We start from the raw sequence: 17396 nt of genomic DNA on the forward strand, positions 1-17396 counted from the left end.
CTCCAGGAGAGAGGGCCAAGCAAGACGCGCCCCGAGGAGCGTCTTGCCACATGTCAACGAAGGGTCTGACAGAGGGCCTCCAGGGGAGAAGCCCAAGCAAGACGCGCTCCGAGGAGCGTCTTGCCACATGTCAGCACTAGGACTGACTGAGCGCCTCCAGGAGAGAGGCCCAAGCAAGACGCGCCCCGAGGAGCGTCTTGCCACATGTCACCTCTGGGTCTGACTGAGCGCCTCCAGGAGAGAGGCCCAAGCAAGACGCGCCCCGAGGAGCGTCTTGTCACATGTCAACACTGGGTCTGACTGAGCGCCTCCAGGACAGACGCCCCAGAAAGACGTGCCCCGAGGAGCGTCTTGCCACATGTCAGCACTCGGTCTGACTGAGCGCCTCCAGGAGAGAGGCCCAAGCAAGATGCGCCCCGAGGAGCGTCTTGCCACATGTCAACAATGGGTCTGACTGAGGGCCTCCAGGAGAGAATCCCAAGCAAGAGGCGCCCCGAGGAGCGTCTTGCCACATGTCAACGAAGGGTCTGACTGAGGGCCTCCAGGAGAGAAGCCCAAGCAAGACGCGCCCCGAGGAGCGTCTTGCCACATGTCAACACTGGGTCTGACTGAGCGCCTCCAGGAGAGATGCCCAAACAAGAAACGCCCAAAGAGCCTCTTGACACATGTCAACACTGGGTCTTACTGATCGCCACCCCAGGAGAGAGGCCCAAGCAAGACGCGCCCCGAGGAGCGTCTTGCCACATGTCAACACTGGGTCTGACTAAGCGCCTCCAGGAGAGAGGCCCAAGCAAGAAACGCCCAAAGAGCCTCTTGACACATGTCAACACTGGGTCTGACTGAGCTTCTCCAGGAGAGAGGCCCAAGCAAGACGCGCCCCGTGGAGCGTCTTGCCACATGTCACCTCTGGGTCTGACTGAGCACCTCCAGGAGAGAGGCCCAAGCAAGACGCGCCCCGAGGAGCGTCTTGTCACATGCCAACATTGGGTCTGACTGAGCGCCTCCAGGAGAGAGGCCCAAGCAAGAAACGCCCGAGGAGCGTCTTGACACATGTCAACACTGGGTCGGACTGATCGCCTCCCCAGGAGAGAGGCCCAAGCAAGACGCGCCCTGAGGAGCGTCTTGCCACATGTCAACACTGGGTCTGACTGAGTGCCTCCATGAGAGAAGCCCCAGCTAGACGCGCCCCGAGGAGCGTCTTGCCACATGTCAGCACTCGGTCTGACTGAGTGCCTCCAGGAGAGAGGCCCAAGAAAGACGCGCCCCAAGGAGCGTCTTGCCACATGTCAACACTGGGTCTGACTGAGCACCTCCAGGAGAGAGGCCCAAGCAAGACGTGCCTAGAGGAGCGTTTTGCCACATGTCAACACTGGGTCTGACAGAGGGCCTCAAGGGGAGAGGCCCAAGCAAGATGCGCCCCGAGGAGCGTCTTGCCACATGTCAACGAAGGGTCTGACTGAGGGCCTCCAGGAGAGAAGCCCAAGCAAGACGCGCCCCGAGTAGCGTCTTGCCACATGTCAGCACTAGGTCTGACTGAGCGCCTCCAGGAGAGAGGCCCAAGCAAGACGCGCCCCGAGGAGCGTCTTGTCACATGTCAACACCGGGTCTCACTGAGCGCCTCCAGGAGAGAAGCCCCAGCAAGACGTGCCCCGAGGAGCGTCTTGCCACATGTCAGCACTCGGTCTGACTGAGCGCCTCCAGGAGAGAGGCCCAAGCAAGATGCGCACCGAGGAGCGTCTTGCCACATGTCAACAATGGGTCTGACTGAGGGCCTCCAGGAGAGAAGCCCAAGCAAGATGCGCCCCGAGGAGCGTCTTGCCACATGTCAGCACTCGGTCTGACTGAGCGCCTCCAGGAGAGAGGGCCAAGCAAGACGCGCCCCGAGGAGCGTCTTGCCACATGTCAACGAAGGGTCTGACAGAGGGCCTCCAGGAGAGAAGCCCAAGCAAGACGCGCTCCGAGGAGCGTCTTGCCACATGTCAGCACTAGGACTGACTGAGCGCCTCCAGGAGAGAGGCCCAAGCAAGACGCGCCCCGAGGAGCATCTTGCCACATGTCAACACTGGGTCTGACTGAGCGCCTCCAGGAGAGAGGCCCAAGCAAGACGCGCCCCCAGGAGCGTCTTGCCACATGTCAACACTGGGTCTGACAGAGGGCCTCCAGGAGAGAGGCCCAAGCAAGACGCGCCCCGAGGAGCGTCTTGCCACATGTCACCTCTGGGTCTGACTGAGCGCCTCCAGGAGAGAGGCCCAAGCAAGACGCGCCCCGTGGAGCGTCTTGTCACATGTCAACACTGGGTCTGAATGAGCGCCTCCAGGAGAGAAGCCCCAGAAAGACGTGCCCCGAGGAGCGTCTTGCCACATGTCAGCACTCGGTCTGACTGAGCGGCTCCAGGAGAGAGGCCCAAGCAAGATGTGCCCCGAGGAGCGTCTTGCCACATGTCAACAATGGGTCTGACTGAGGGCCTCCAGGAGAGAATCCCAAGCAAGAGGCGCCCCGAGGAGCGTCTTGCCACATGTCAACGAAGGGTCTGACTGAGGGCCTACAGGAGAGAAGCCCAAGCAAGACGCGCCACGAGGAGCGTCTTGCCACATGTCAGCACTAGGTCTGACTGAGCGCCTCCAGGAGAGAGGCCCAAGCAAGACGCGCCCCGAGGAGCGTCTTGCCACATGTCAACACTGGGTCTGACTGAGCGCCTCCAGGAGAGAGGCCCAAGCAAGAAACGCCCAAAGAGCCTCTTGACACATGTCAACACTGGGTCTGACTGATCGCCTCCCCAGGAGAGAGGTCCAAGCAAGACGCGCCCCGAGGAGCGTCTTGCCACATGTCAACAATGGGTCTGACTGAGGTACCGGGAGAGAAGCCCAAGCAAGACGCGCCCCAAGGAGCATCTTGCCACATGTCAGCACTCGGTCTGACTGAGCGCCTCCAGGAGAGAGGCCCAAGCAAGACGTGCCCCGAGGAGCGTCTTGCCACATGTCAACACTGGGTCTGACTGAGCTTCTCCAGGAGAGAGGCCCAAGCAAGACGCGCCCCGAGGAGCGTCTTGCCACATGTCACCTCTGGGTCTGACTGAGCACCTCCAGGAGAGAGGCCCAAGCAAGACGCGCCCCGAGGAGCGTCTTGTCACATGCCAACATTGGGTCTGACTGAGCGCCTCCAGGAGAGAGGCCCAAGCAAGAAACGCCCGAGGAGCGTCTTGACACATGTCAACACTGGGTCTGACTGATCGCCTCCCCAGGAGAGAGGTCCATGCAAGACGCGCCCTGAGGAGCGTCTTGCCACATGTCAACACTGGGTCTGACTGAGTGCCTCCATGATAGAAGCCCCAGCAAGACGCGCCCCTAGTAGCGTCTTGCCACATGTCAGCACTCGGTCTGACTGAGCGCCTCCAGGAGAGAGGCCCAAGCAAGACGCGCCCCAAGGAGCGTCTTGCCACATGTCAACACTGGGTCTGACTGAGCACCTCCAGGAGAGAGGCCCAAGCAAGACATGTGGCAAGACGCTCCTCGGGGCGCGTCTTGCTTGGGCCTCTCTCCTGGAGGCGCTCAGTCAGACTCAGTAGTGACATGTGACCTGACGCTCCTCGGGGCGCGTCTTGCTTGGGCTTCTCTCCTGGAGGCCCTCAGTCAGACCCATTGTTGACATGTGGCAAGACGCTCCTCGGGGCACGTCTTGCTTGGGCCTCTCTCCTGGAGTCGCTCAGTCAGACCGAGTCGTGACATGTGGCAAGACGCCTCTCGGGGCGCGTCTTGCTTGGACCTCTCTCCTGGAGGCGCTCAGTTAGACCGAGTAGTGACATGTCGCAAGACGCTCCTCGGGGCGCATCTTGCTTGTGCCTCTTTCCTGGAGGCGATCAGTCATACCGAGTGCTGACATAAGGCAAGACGCTCCTCGGGGCGCGTCTTGCTGGCGCCTCTCTCCTGGAGGCGCTCAATCAGACCCAGTGGTGACACGTGGCAAGACGCTCCTCGGGGCGCGTCTTGCTGGCGCCTCTCTCCTGGAGGCGCTCAATCAGACCCAGTGGTGACACGTGGCAAGACGCTCCTCGGGGCGCGTCTTGCTTGGGCCTCTCTCCTGGAGGCGCTCAGTCAGACCCAGTGGTGACATGTGGCAAGACACTCCTCGGGGCGCGTCTTGCTTGGGCCTCTCTCCTGGAGGCCCTCTGTCAGACCCAGTGTTGACATGTGTCAAGACGCTCCACGGGGCGCGTCTTGCTTGGGCTTCTCTCCTGGAGGCCCTCAGTCAAACCCATTGTTGACATGTGGCAAGACGCTCCTCGGGGCGCGTCTTGCTTGGGCCTCTCTCCTGGAGGCACTCAGTCAGACCGAGTGCTTGCATGTGGCAAGACGCTCCTCGGGGCGCGTCTTGCTTGGGCCTCTCTCCTGGAGGCGCTCAGTCAGAACCAGAGGTGACATGTGGCAAGACGCTCCTCGGGGCGCGTCTTGCTTGGGCCTCTCTCCTGGAGGCCCTCTGTCAGACCCAGTGTTAACATGTGGCAAGACGCTCCTCCGGGTGCATCTTGCTTGGGCCTCTCTCCTGGAGGCCCTCAGTAAGACCCATTGTTGACATGTGGCAAGACACTCCTCGGGGCGCGTCTTGCTTGGGCCTCTCTCCAGAAGAACCTCAATCAGACCCAGTGTTGACATGTGGCAAGACGCTCCTCGGGGCGCGTCTTGCTTGGGCCTCTCTCCTGGAGGCGCTCAGTCAGACTGAGTAGTGACCATAGACTGTACATATACTGGAAAATTCGATTCCATAGGCTTCAATAACACGTTATCTGTCCATAATGGGAGGTGTCCACCACCGCCATTTTGACCGTGTCACAGGTTCCGTCCAGCCCAGACAATTCCATAAAAGGGAAGAGAGGAGGCGCTGAGGGTGTGGCTGTAAGGCTGGGCTCGAGTGACGACACCCAGGCGAACTAGCTACGAGCTAACCTGAAGCTAACCCTGGCTAACCCAAAGCTAAAGCGGAGGTGGGAGCCGAGCTAACGGATGTAGCCACCTAGCTTCAACCCAACCGGAGCTAACTGGAACACCCATCGACCTGAACCTCACACGGAGTTTAGGTGGAGGTTTTCTGCGCCTGTTCGTGAGAAGTACCTGTATTAAAAAAGTTTTAAATCGGTAAGTTTATAATTTATTTCCGTAATGAATACATTTTGCTTTGAGCAAGTTTTCAGTACAGTTTTTTTCGGCGCTATCACTCCTGAGTCGCACCAGCCATTAAATGTATCATGAAGAAGAGAAAATATATTTAAGTCGTATTTTGGGGGGACATTTTATTATCTTTCTTACAAAATCCGAGACCAAGCGTTTCACATTGCAAGACAAGCACCGGTAACCATAACAGAATGAACAGCCAGCAGAGGAGAGGATGGCGGTGTTTCAAACCCTCCCGGCCGGCGTGTAGAGCTCATTCCTGGGCTGGAGCCGGCCCTCAGCACCCCGCCACAGGCTCTAACAGATGCTGGCGGTGTTTCATATATTTCCAAAACGTAATACTTGTTTGTATCTTGTACAGCCAGCTAGCCTTTATTCTGGACTCAGTACAATTTACCAAAAGTAAAGAGACATTATACAGATGAAGTAAGCACAAGATAACTTACTGGAAGACACAGAGTTATCATCAGAACCAGAACAAGAGCCTGATAACAGTCATGTGAAAATAACAGTTAAAAAGTATGTATGTATAATAGAAATAAAAATATATTAGAATTAGTGTAACTCACTGTGATCCAAACAATAAATCAGCCATAGCTGATTAGTAAACATGACATGAGGTTTGGGAGTTTTTAAGTTTCATTCTTTTATTAATTTTTTTTTCCTCCATAGCCATTTGGATCATTGGGGACAGCTGAGTGAGGCGTGGTGCCCAGAGAGCTGCAGAGACAACATTGGCCTCCCTGACGTCTGTGTCTCCTGGTTCGGTTGGGGCGGACCATCGACATACATACATGTGCCGACACTGTGCCCTGTTTTATAAAATGTAGTGTTAAAAATAAATGTTTTTGCTCAATTACTGGAATTTCTTTGGTTAAGACAAAAGTGAGGAATAATCATTTACAAGTTATTTGTACAACAGGCCCATTTTAAATCCCAACAGTTTCTTAGCAGACAATAGAAATGTGTTCTTTACTAACTTTACTTGGTTTGAAAATCTTACTAAAATAAACTTGAGTGCCGTATTGCAAAACCCAATCATACTTGTTATGTAAACATTAGCTTTGAAGATATTTTTTACAGATATATATTTGTGTGCAACAAAAACCAAACTTAAATAATTTGTCATTCTTTATTGAAAAACAACAAAATACAGGTATACAGAAGTGTGGGAAAATGATAATGTGAAAGTATTGCACTATAAATGAAGTGAGATGAGATGAAGGTGAGATGAAGGTGGACGCCAGCGGGCTGGACGCCGGACGAGGAAACCTGGAGACGGATCGCTCAGACAGGAAGGGAAGAGCTTCCTCTTACCTTGATGGAATTAAAGTTAGCCGTCGTCTGAACGCCCAACCGTACGGTCTGAGGTCAAAGGTCACAGGAAACACACACCAGTCAGCAGTCATACAGATGCATAAAGATAACTGTAGCCATGGCAACCAGCTGACATGTCCCCACTTTCACCAGCACCTGGTGCCTGCCGGGTCACCTGAATTCCTGTGTGATGTCAGCACGGTCGGCCGTGACTGCTGCCATCAGAGGTGACCTCTGATCAGCTGAATGAACTCACCTTCCAGGGTGACGCCGTGTTAAGAGTCGGCTTCATCCTGTAAACAAACAAACAAACAAATGAGTGGTAACAAAAACACCACGTCTGGTTCTGGTTGAGGCGGAGGACAACATGCACCTTTCCAGGAGCAGAACCCAGATGTTCTTGTTGCTACAAACAGAGACGAGCAGAGTTAACAAACCAGGAAGTGAGAGGGACCAGCTGCTGCAGACAGGTGACGCTCACCTGAGCCTGAACCATAGGAGCCTCCTCAGCCATCAGACCTTCTGACTCCAGTTCAGATGCCACCTTGTTGATGTCCCTCAGGCGGGACTCGTTGGCCTTCAGGTCCTGCAGGACAAAAGCACCTGCTGATTATCTTGTTGCTGTCGGGTTAACAGGTCTGGTGTTAGAACGTGGTGGATAAGAATGTTCTGACGGGCCGAGGGCTCTGAACTCACCCTGCAGGACTGGGCCTGCTCCTTCAGGGCCTGGATGCTGCTGCCATAAGCCGACAGGTCCGACATCAGGACCTCGTGCTTCTTCAGGAGAGCCTGTGGAGCAGAACATCAGAACCTTCAGCTCGTCTGACACAAGTGGAGCTTTCTCGCAGCGATGGTCCAATCGGATCCGCCACTGTAAAACAAACCCTGCTCAGTTCACCGCAGACGCAGCTCTGCGGGTGTTTAGTGGAAAAGCGTGAGCCTTCTGCCGGCTGCCACGTGTCATGGCTGCTCTGCAGCGGGAACACACATCACAGCTTGTAAACCGTTTGAAATAAGAGCGCCGGGAACACGTTTGTCATCACTTCCTGTGCGAGGCCAGCACTTCTACCCCTAACCCATGAGACGCTCAAACGAGCAACGACGTCTGGTAGACAACCGAAGGAAATGACAAATACAGAAACACTAATTATGAAGGACTGGAAAGAGAGCAAAGAAAAGCGATTGGAGTTTCTCAGGAAGGGACTTCCATACCTCGGCCAAGTCCTCGTCTTTCCCTTAGTCTGGACTTCCAACGATGGGCTCCTTCTCCCTCATCCAGGACTCGGCCTCATTAGCATCCGCAAAGTACTGCTGGGCCTGCAGAGTCCTCCAGGTCCTGCCTCCTCTGGGACGCCTTGGCCTTTAGCGTGTCCCAACGTCCATGAAGCTCTGACAGCTTAGTCTTCACCTCCTCACCAGCGAAGTGACCTGGACCCAAAAAAAGTGAGCCAGAACCTGCAGACACCTCAGAAACATGTCAGGACCAGACCTGCTCTACCTTCCTCCACCATGGTCTCTCCTTTCTGGGTGACAGCCTTGATGCGAGGTTCATGACCTGTGATCTCAGCCTGCAGAGCCTGGTGCTTCTTCAACAGGTTCTGGACACCAATCAGGTCCTTCCCTGAGGACACATGTTAGAGTTCAGCATTATGCAGTAGACAGACCAGTTTAACCCAGGGGTTTCTTTCTTCTACAATCTGCTCTTGAACTGTATTATTTCCTGCTATTTCAGCTGTTAACTTTATTTTTTCTCCAAGTGTTTTTCTCCCCAGAAGAAGCTACAACGACGTTCTGCTGAGCTGTGGTGGCCTCATGGAGGGGGCCATCGGCTAGCACACTGCTGCTAACCACTTAAACATTCTCCCTCTCCTGATAGTAACATTTTACTTTCTTTGATGTTGGATGTGCTAATACTAGTTTACCCGTTTAATTATAGATTCACTAGGATAAATACAATAAAGTTTATCTCTTGCCAAATAGAATATTTACTGTGGCGAGCCCGTGAAGAGGTGTAGGAGAATGCGACAAATTTGTCTGTTAAAAAGTCTGTTATGTACAAAAAACACAATATCATCACACTATTTTGGACCGATACATGACGGTCAGGTCCAGCTTGGGGAGAAAATATGACACGTCTTTCAGGATGGACTTCATCTTTGGTAGCTGGCGAAGCCGGGAAAAGCAGGATCTAACCACCTGGCTAATGTGGGAGTCCATCCGCATCTCTGGGTCCAAAACCACCCCCAGGTTAGTGATGGTTGGCTTCACTAAGCTGCAAAAACAGGGTTGCAGGACAGGACTAACTGCAGTGGGAGAGGGAGGAACAAATATTCCAGTTATAAATATTAAATATTTGAACAAATAAATATTTGTTAAAAGGAAGAAACTGATGATGACTTTAAGATTAGAGGAATGTTCTAGAACGGGTCTGGAACCAACGATGGCCCTTTGTATCAAATTTGGATTAAAAAAATAGCTCATGATTTTATTTATGGATGGAATAAAAATACAGGTTGTAAGCATCTTCTCAGTATCTTCATGTTGCACGACTTTCCACAGCAGAAGGACACAAAAACTGCCAGAATTATGATTAGAAAGATTTACGTTTTAATCTCAGAATCCCAACTTTTCCCAGAATCTTCACATTATTCTATGAATTCAGAGAAAATATACATTTTTCAGAGGTCTCGCTCCCCTGTTGTGGATATTTCTCAAAATTCAACCATTTTTTCTTTTTAAAAGCTTTAGTAAGAGTTTGGACTCTAAACAAGTTTTACTTTGCAGACTGCTTGTCTAAACCTTCATCAGATCTGCTCATAATAAAACATTTGGGTTATATTTAATGCCCAGGAAGATGCTCTTCCTGGGCATTAAGTTATCAAAAACAGATAAAAGTATTTTTTACCATAATTTTAACTGCTATCAGCTGATAAAAAATAATAAAAAACAGCCTGATCATTAAAGGGGTGTAAGTGAAACCGCGCGGATCACACAAACCATCATGCTGTCTATATGACTTTGAAAATATATAGTTTAATTACAGTTTGATTTATTTGACATCTGTATAATGTTTATTATTTTGTTTTTTCCCCCTAAAAGCCTAACGTTTTAGTTTTACATGAATATTAGTCATTCATCACAATACATAAAGTTACACATTTTAAATTTTAATAGGGGAAGACTGCAGGAGGGAGCGGTAAAATACAGAAATCCCCAGCAAAAACAAGAAACTTTACGAGTCTGATGAAACCCGCTGGAGTTCCTTCAGCAGGCCTGGTGGCAGCTACAACGGCCCAGTGGCTGTGCTTGGTCAATGTTATCGAGCTCAGTCCGGCTCGGCCGTGAACGAGCCGAGGCGACATCCTGCTCTGCTTAAGAAGAAGTGTTATTTTCCGCTTCAGAAGAAGCGTCCGTGTTTTACGCTTTCTCAGAGACATGTCACGTTGCTAAGTTGTTAGCGCCGCGCGCTAACACGTCAATAGTGCAGCATAGCCTGCTGGAGGTTTTAAGGGTTCAGATGAAAACACCCTACCACTCAGGCTGCTTACACATCGATATTAAGTTGTCGCTGTTGCGCTCACGCCGTAATACGGTATTAGATGCGGTTAAAGTCAGACATGAAAAACTCCACGAGCGGTCAGACCGCGCAGCAGCTAGGCGCAGCAAGTAGGCGCCGGATCGGTCAGGCTGCCCGGCCTGACCGCTGGGGATTACCGGATGGAAGAATGGACACAGAAGTCTCCCTCTTAGCGCTCCGTCATATTTCAACCCATTTTTATCTTAAATGCACTGGGTTTTACCCTATTACCCATCTAAATATGCCCTATTAATTATTTTACCGTATTTTACATTTAAATTTCATGGTTAAACAGTACATGCTACATGTTAAACTGATAGTTAGCTAGCTACTTCGGTAAACTCAGCTAGTTTAACGGTGGCAGTGACATAAAATACGAATATAGATTTTAACTTACCGAAAAAAATGAAGTGGAGACTCCTTGGACGCTCTATTAGTGCAATTAATACCACTGCAAGTCATTTTGTCCAACAATTGCACCAATAATATCCAAAGAAGAATACACAAACACAGAGACTCAAAATGCCGGAGCAGTTTCCAAGCCAGACCGAGGCTGTACTGAGGCCTTTCCACGGAGCTAGCTCTGTGGTCACGTGGGTCTGAGGCGGCGGTCACGTGTGTCGGATGCTCATTAATTATACAGAATTTTAGGCTTTCAATACACTTAAACAGAAGAGTGAGAAAAAAATTCACCCCCCTCAGAGTTGTCATGAGTATAAACTAGATAATTTAGACAAAAAACATGTTTTGGCACCAGGCTGTAAACATGTTTATTTCTGCTGTGAAATCGGCATTTTTAACATGGGAGTCAATGAGGATTTGCTCGCTTCTGGCACCAGCCCCCAGCGGATGAGGGTGGAACTGCAATTTTTCTTACTTCCGGGATGGGACCATTTTCTGAGCGGCATTGTGGGGGCTTGGTAGTGACATGTGACCTGACGCTCCTCGGGGCGCGTCTTGCTTGGGCTTCTCTCCTGGAGGCCCTCAGTCAGACCCATTGTTGACATGTGGCAAGACGCTCCTCGGGGCACGTCTTGCTTGGGCCTCTCTCCTGGAGGCGCTCAGTCAGACCGAGTCGTGACATGTGGCAAGACGCCTCTCGGGGCGCGTCTTGCTTGGACCTCTCTCCTGGAGGCGCTCAGTTAGACCGAGTAGTGACATGTCGCAAGACGCTCCTCGGGGCGCGTCTTGCTTGTGCCTCTTTCCTGGAGGCGATCAGTCATACCGAGTGCTGACATAAGGCAAGACGCTCCTCGGGGCGCGTCTTGCTGGCGCCTCTCTCCTGGAGGCGCTCAATCAGACCCAGTGGTGACACGTGGCAAGACGCTCCTCGGGGCGCGTCTTGCTTGGGCCTCTCTCCTGGAGGCACTCAGTCAGACCCAGTGGTGACACGTGGCAAGACGCTCCTCGGGGCGCGTCTTACTTGGGCCTCTCTCCTGGAGGCGCTCAATCAGACCCAGTGGTGACACGTGGCAAGACGCTCCTCGTGGCGCGTCTTGCTTGGGCCTCTCTCCAGAAGGCCCTCAATCAGACCCAGTGTTGACACGTGGCAAGACGCTCCTCGGGGCGCGTCTTACTTGGGCCTCTCTCCTGGAGGCGCTCAGTCAGACTGAGTAGTGACATGTGGCCTGACGCTCCTCGCGGCGCGTCTTGCTTGGGCCTCTCTCCTGGAGGCGCTCAGTCAGACCCAGTGGTGACATGTGGCAAGACACTCCTCGGGGCGCGTCTTGCTTGGGCCTCTCTCCTGGAGGCCCTCTGTCAGACCCAGTGTTGACATGTGTCAAGACGCTCCACGGGGCGCGTCTTGCTTGGGCTTCTCTCCTGGAGGCCCTCAGTCAAACCCATTGTTGACATGTGGCAAGACGCTCCTCGGGGCGCGTCTTGCTTGGGGCTCTCTCCTGGAGGCACTCAGTCAGACCGAGTGCTGACATGTGGCAAGACGCTCCTCGGGGCGCGTCTTGCTTGGGCCTCTCTCCTGGAGGCGCTCAGTCAGAACCTGAGGTGACATGTGGCAAGACGCTCCTCGGGGCGCGTCTTGCTTGGGCATCTCTCCTGGAGGCCCTCTGTCAGACCCAGTGTTAACATGTGGCAAGACGCTCCTCCGGGCGCATCTTGCTTGGGCCTCTCTCCTGGAGGCCCTCAGTAAGACCCATTGTTGACATGTGGCAAGACACTCTTCGGGGCGCGTCTTGCTTGGGCCTCTCTCCAGAAGAACCTCAATCAGACCCAGTGTTGACATGTGGCAAGACGCTCCTCGGGGCGCGTCTTGCTTGGGCCTCTCTCCTGGAGGCGCTCAGTCAGACTGAGTAGTGACATGTGACCTGACGCTCCTCGGGGCGCGTCTTGCTTGGGCTTCTCTCCTGGAGGCCCTCAGTCAGACCCATTGTTGACATGTGGCAAGACGCTCCTCGGGGCACGTCTTGCTTGGGCCTCTCTCCTGGAGTCGCTCAGTCAGACCGAGTCGTGACATGTGGCAAGACGCCTCTCGGGGCGCGTCTTGCTTGGACCTCTCTCCTGGAGGCGCTCAGTTAGACCGAGTAGTGACATGTCGCAAGACGCTCCTCGGGGCGCGTCTTGCTTGTGCCTCTTTCCTGGAGGCGATCAGTCATACCGAGTGCTGACATAAGGCAAGACGCTCCTCGGGGCGCGTCTTGCTGGCGCCTCTCTCCTGGAGGCGCTCAATCAGACCCAGTGGTGACACGTGGCAAGACGCTCCTCGGGGCGCGTCTTGCTGGCGCCTCTCTCCTGGAGGCGCTCAATCAGACCCAGTGGTGACACGTGGCAAGACGCTCCTCGGGGCGCGTCTTGCTTGGGCCTCTCTCCTGGAGGCGCTCAGTCAGACTGAGTAGTGACATGTGGCCTGACGCTCCTCGCGGCGCGTCTTGCTTGGGCCTCTCTCCTGGAGGCGCTCAGTCAGACCCAGTGGTGACATGTGGCAAGACACTCCTCGGGGCGCGTCTTGCTTGGGCCTCTCTCCTGGAGGCCCTCTGTCAGACCCAGTGTTGACATGTGTCAAGACGCTCCACGGGGCGCGTCTTGCTTGGGCTTCTCTCCTGGAGGCCCTCAGTCAAACCCATTGTTGACATGTGGCAAGACGCTCCTCGGGGCGCGTCTTGCTTGGGCCTCTCTCCTGGAGGCACTCAGTCAGACCGAGTGCTGACATGTGGCAAGACGCTCCTCGGGGCGCGTCTTGCTTGGGCCTCTCTCCTGGAGGCGCTCAGTCAGAACCAGAGGTGACATGTGGCAAGACGCTCCTCGGGGCGCGTCTTGCTTGGGCCTCTCTCCTGGAGGCCCTCTGTCAGACCCAGTGTTAACATGTGGCAAGACGCTCCTCCGGGCGCATCTTGCTTGGGCCTCTCTCCTGGAGGCCCTCAGTAAGACCCATTGTTGACATGTGGCAAGACACTCCTCGGGGCGCGTCTTGCTTGGGCCTCTCTCCAGAAGAACCTCAATCAGACCCAGTGTTGACATGTGGCAAGACGCTCCTCGGGGCGCGTCTTGCTTGGGCCTCTCTCCTGGAGGCGCTCAGTCAGACTGAGTAGTGACCATTGACTGTACATATACTGGACAATTCGATTCCATAGGCTTCAATAACACGTTATCTGTCCATAATGGGAGGTGTCCACCACCGCCATTTTGACCGTGTCACAGGTTCCGTCCAGCCCAGACAATTCCATAAAAGGGAAGAGAGGAGGCGCTGAGGGTGTGGCTGTAAGGCTGGGCTCGAGTGACGACACCCAGGCGAACTAGCTACGAGCTAACCTGAAGCTAACCCTGGCTAACCCAAAGCTAAAGCGGAGGTGGGAGCCGAGCTAACGGATGTAGCCACCTAGCTTCAACCCAACCGGAGCTAACTGGAACACCCATCGACCTGAACCTCACACGGAGTTTAGGTGGAGGTTTTCTGCGCCTGTTCGTGAGAAGTACCTGTATTAAAAAAGTTTTAAATCGGTAAGTTTATAATTTATTTCCGTAATGAATACATTTTGCTTTGAGCAAGTTTTCAGTACAGTTTTTTTCGGCGCTATCACTCCTGAGTCGCACCAGCCATTAAATGTATCATGAAGAAGAGAAAATATATTTAAGTCGTATTTTGGGGGGACATTTTATTATCTTTCTTACAAAATCCGAGACCAAGCGTTTCACATTGCAAGACAAGCACCGGTAACCATAACAGAATGAACAGCCAGCAGAGGAGAGGATGGCGGTGTTTCAAACCCTCCCGGCCGGCGTGTAGAGCTCATTCCTGGGCTGGAGCCGGCCCTCAGCACCCCGCCACAGGCTCTAACAGATGCTGGCGGTGTTTCATATATTTCCAAAACGTAATACTTGTTTGTATCTTGTACAGCCAGCTAGCCTTTATTCTGGACTCAGTACAATTTACCAAAAGTAAAGAGACATTATACAGATGAAGTAAGCACAAGATAACTTACTGGAAGACACAGAGTTATCATCAGAACCAGAACAAGAGCCTGATAACAGTCATGTGAAAATAACAGTTAAAAAGTATGTATGTATAATAGAAATAAAAATATATTAGAATTAGTGTAACTCACTGTGATCCAAACAATAAATCAGCCATAGCTGATTAGTAAACATGACATGAGGTTTGGGAGTTTTTAAGTTTCATTCTTTTATTAATTTTTTTTCCTCCATAGCCATTTGGATCATTGGGGACAGCTGAGTGAGGCGTGGTGCCCAGAGAGCTGCAGAGACAACATTGGCCTCCCTGACGTCTGTGTCTCCTGGTTCGGTTGGGGCGGACCATCGACATACATACATGTGCCGACACTGTGCCCTGTTTTATAAAATGTAGTGTTAAAAATAAATGTTTTTGCTCAATTACTGGAATTTCTTTGGTTAAGACAAAAGTGAGGAATAATCATTTACAAGTTATTTGTACAACAGGCCCATTTTAAATCCCAACAGTTTCTTAGCAGACAATAGAAATGTGTTCTTTACTAACTTTACTTGGTTTGAAAATCTTACTAAAATAAACTTGAGTGCCGTATTGCAAAACCCAATCATACTTGTTATGTAAACATTAGCTTTGAAGATATTTTTTACAGATATATATTTGTGTGCAACAAAAACCAAACTTAAATAATTTGTCATTCTTTATTGAAAAACAACAAAATACAGGTATACAGAAGTGTGGGAAAATGATAATGTGAAAGTATTGCACTATAAATGAAGTGAGATGAGATGAAGGTGAGGTGAAGGTGGACGCCAGCGGGCTGGACGCCGGACGAGGAAACCTGGAGACGGATCGCTCAGACAGGAAGGGAAGAGCTTCCTCTTACCTTGATGGAATTAAAGTTAGCCGTCGTCTGAACGCCCAACCGTACGGTCTGAGGTCAAAGGTCACAGGAAACACACACCAGTCAGCAGTCATACAGATGCATAAAGATAACTGTAGCCATGGCAACCAGCTGACATGTCCCCACTTTCACCAGCACCTGGTGCCTGCCGGGTCACCTGAATTCCTGTGTGATGTCAGCACGGTCGGCCGTGACTGCTGCCATCAGAGGTGACCTCTGATCAGCTGAATGAACTCACCTTCCAGGGTGACGCCGTGTTAAGAGTCGGCTTCATCCTGTAAACAAACAAACAAACAAATGAGTGGTAACAAAAACACCACGTCTGGTTCTGGTTGAGGCGGAGGACAACATGCACCTTTCCAGGAGCAGAACCCTGATGTTCTTGTTGCTACAAACAGAGACGAGCAGAGTTAACAAACCAGGAAGTGAGAGGGACCAGCTGCTGCAGACAGGTGACGCTCACCTGAGCCTGAACCATAGGAGCCTCCTCAGCCATCAGACCTTCTGACTCCAGTTCAGATGCCACCTTGTTGATGTCCCTCAGGCGGGACTCGTTGGCCTTCAGGTCCTGCAGGACAAAAGCACCTGCTGATTATCTTGTTGCTGTCGGGTTAACAGGTCTGGTGTTAGAACGTGGTGGATAAGAATGTTCTGACGGGCCGAGGGCTCTGAACTCACCCTGCAGGACTGGGCCTGCTCCTTCAGGGCCTGGATGCTGCTGCCATAAGCCGACAGGTCCGACATCAGGACCTCGTGCTTCTTCAGGAGAGCCTGTGGAGCAGAACATCAGAACCTTCAGCTCGTCTGACACAAGTGGAGCTTTCTCGCAGCGATGGTCCAATCGGATCCGCCACTGTAAAACAAACCCTGCTCAGTTCACCGCAGACGCAGCTCTGCGGGTGTTTAGTGGAAAAGCGTGAGCCTTCTGCCGGCTGCCACGTGTCATGGCTGCTCTGCAGCGGGAACACACATCACAGCTTGTAAACCGTTTGAAATAAGAGCGCCGGGAACACGTTTGTCATCACTTCCTGTGCGAGGCCAGCACTTCTACCCCTAACCCATGAGACGCTCAAACGAGCAACGACGTCTGGTAGACAACCGAAGGAAATGACAAATACAGAAACACTAATTATGAAGGACTGGAAAGAGAGCAAAGAAAAGCGATTGGAGTTTCTCAGGAAGGGACTTCCATACCTCGGCCAAGTCCTCGTCTTTCCCTTAGTCTGGACTTCCAACGATGGGCTCCTTCTCCCTCATCCAGGACTCGGCCTCATTAGCATCCGCAAAGTACTGCTGGGCCTGCAGAGTCCTCCAGGTCCTGCCTCCTCTGGGACGCCTTGGCCTTTAGCGTGTCCCAACGTCCATGAAGCTCTGACAGCTTAGTCTTCACCTCCTCACCAGCGAAGTGACCTGGACCCAAAAAAAGTGAGCCAGAACCTGCAGACACCTCAGAAACATGTCAGGACCAGACCTGCTCTACCTTCCTCCACCATGGTCTCTCCTTTCTGGGTGACAGCCTTGATGCGAGGTTCATGACCTGTGATCTCAGCCTGCAGAGCCTGGTGCTTCTTCAACAGGTTCTGGACACCAATCAGGTCCTTCCCTGAGGACACATGTTAGAGTTCAGCATTATGCAGTAGACAGACCAGTTTAACCCAGGGGTTTCTTTCTTCTACAATCTGCTCTTGAACTGTATTATTTCCTGCTATTTCAGCTGTTAACTTTATTTTTTCTCCAAGTGTTTTTCTCCCCAGAAGAAGCTACAACGACGTTCTGCTGAGCTGTGGTGGCCTCATGGAGGGGGCCATCGGCTAGCACACTGCTGCTAACCACTTAAACATTCTCCCTCTCCTGATAGTAACATTTTACTTTCTTTGATGTTGGATGTGCTAATACTAGTTTACCCGTTTAATTATAGATTCACTAGGATAAATACAATAAAGTTTATCTCTTGCCAAATAGAATATTTACTGTGGCGAGCCCGTGAAGAGGTGTAGGAGAATGCGACAAATTTGT

The 17396-nt window shown here is 52.1% G+C and overlaps 2 protein-coding genes and 2 long non-coding RNA genes across 4 annotated transcripts; 2 read left to right on the plus strand and 2 right to left on the minus strand.

Moving 5' to 3' along the window:
* The first annotated feature begins 4898 nt into the window (after positions 1-4898).
* Positions 4899-6021, plus strand: LOC139073058 (uncharacterized). The gene is made up of 2 exons (XR_011521867.1): positions 4899-5129; positions 5838-6021. It is a non-coding gene; the product is annotated as an uncharacterized lncRNA (long non-coding RNA).
* A 262-nt stretch (positions 6022-6283) lies between these two features.
* LOC139073057 (spectrin alpha chain, non-erythrocytic 1-like) lies at positions 6284-7890 on the minus strand. The gene is made up of 5 exons (XM_070556013.1): positions 7695-7890; positions 7179-7271; positions 6964-7068; positions 6739-6888; positions 6284-6530 (listed from the first exon to the last, which is right to left on the minus strand). The coding sequence occupies exons 2-5, from the start codon at positions 7242-7244 to the stop codon at positions 6453-6455; spliced, it is 399 nt and encodes a 132-aa protein (XP_070412114.1). The 5' UTR covers positions 7245-7271; positions 7695-7890; the 3' UTR covers positions 6284-6452.
* A 5729-nt stretch (positions 7891-13619) lies between these two features.
* On the plus strand, positions 13620-16984 carry LOC139073060 (uncharacterized). Its single transcript, XR_011521868.1, has 2 exons — positions 13620-14010; positions 14718-16984. It is a non-coding gene; the product is annotated as an uncharacterized lncRNA (long non-coding RNA).
* Positions 15164-16662, minus strand: LOC139073059 (spectrin alpha chain, non-erythrocytic 1-like). The gene is made up of 5 exons (XM_070556014.1): positions 16575-16662; positions 16059-16151; positions 15844-15948; positions 15619-15768; positions 15164-15410 (listed from the first exon to the last, which is right to left on the minus strand). The coding sequence occupies exons 2-5, from the start codon at positions 16122-16124 to the stop codon at positions 15333-15335; spliced, it is 399 nt and encodes a 132-aa protein (XP_070412115.1). The 5' UTR covers positions 16125-16151; positions 16575-16662; the 3' UTR covers positions 15164-15332.
* Positions 16985-17396: the final 412 nt, after the last annotated feature.

The sequence above is a fragment of the Nothobranchius furzeri genome, chromosome 11, assembly GCF_043380555.1.
Source record: "Nothobranchius furzeri strain GRZ-AD chromosome 11, NfurGRZ-RIMD1, whole genome shotgun sequence".
NCBI classification, from domain to species: domain Eukaryota; kingdom Metazoa; phylum Chordata; class Actinopteri; order Cyprinodontiformes; family Nothobranchiidae; genus Nothobranchius; species Nothobranchius furzeri.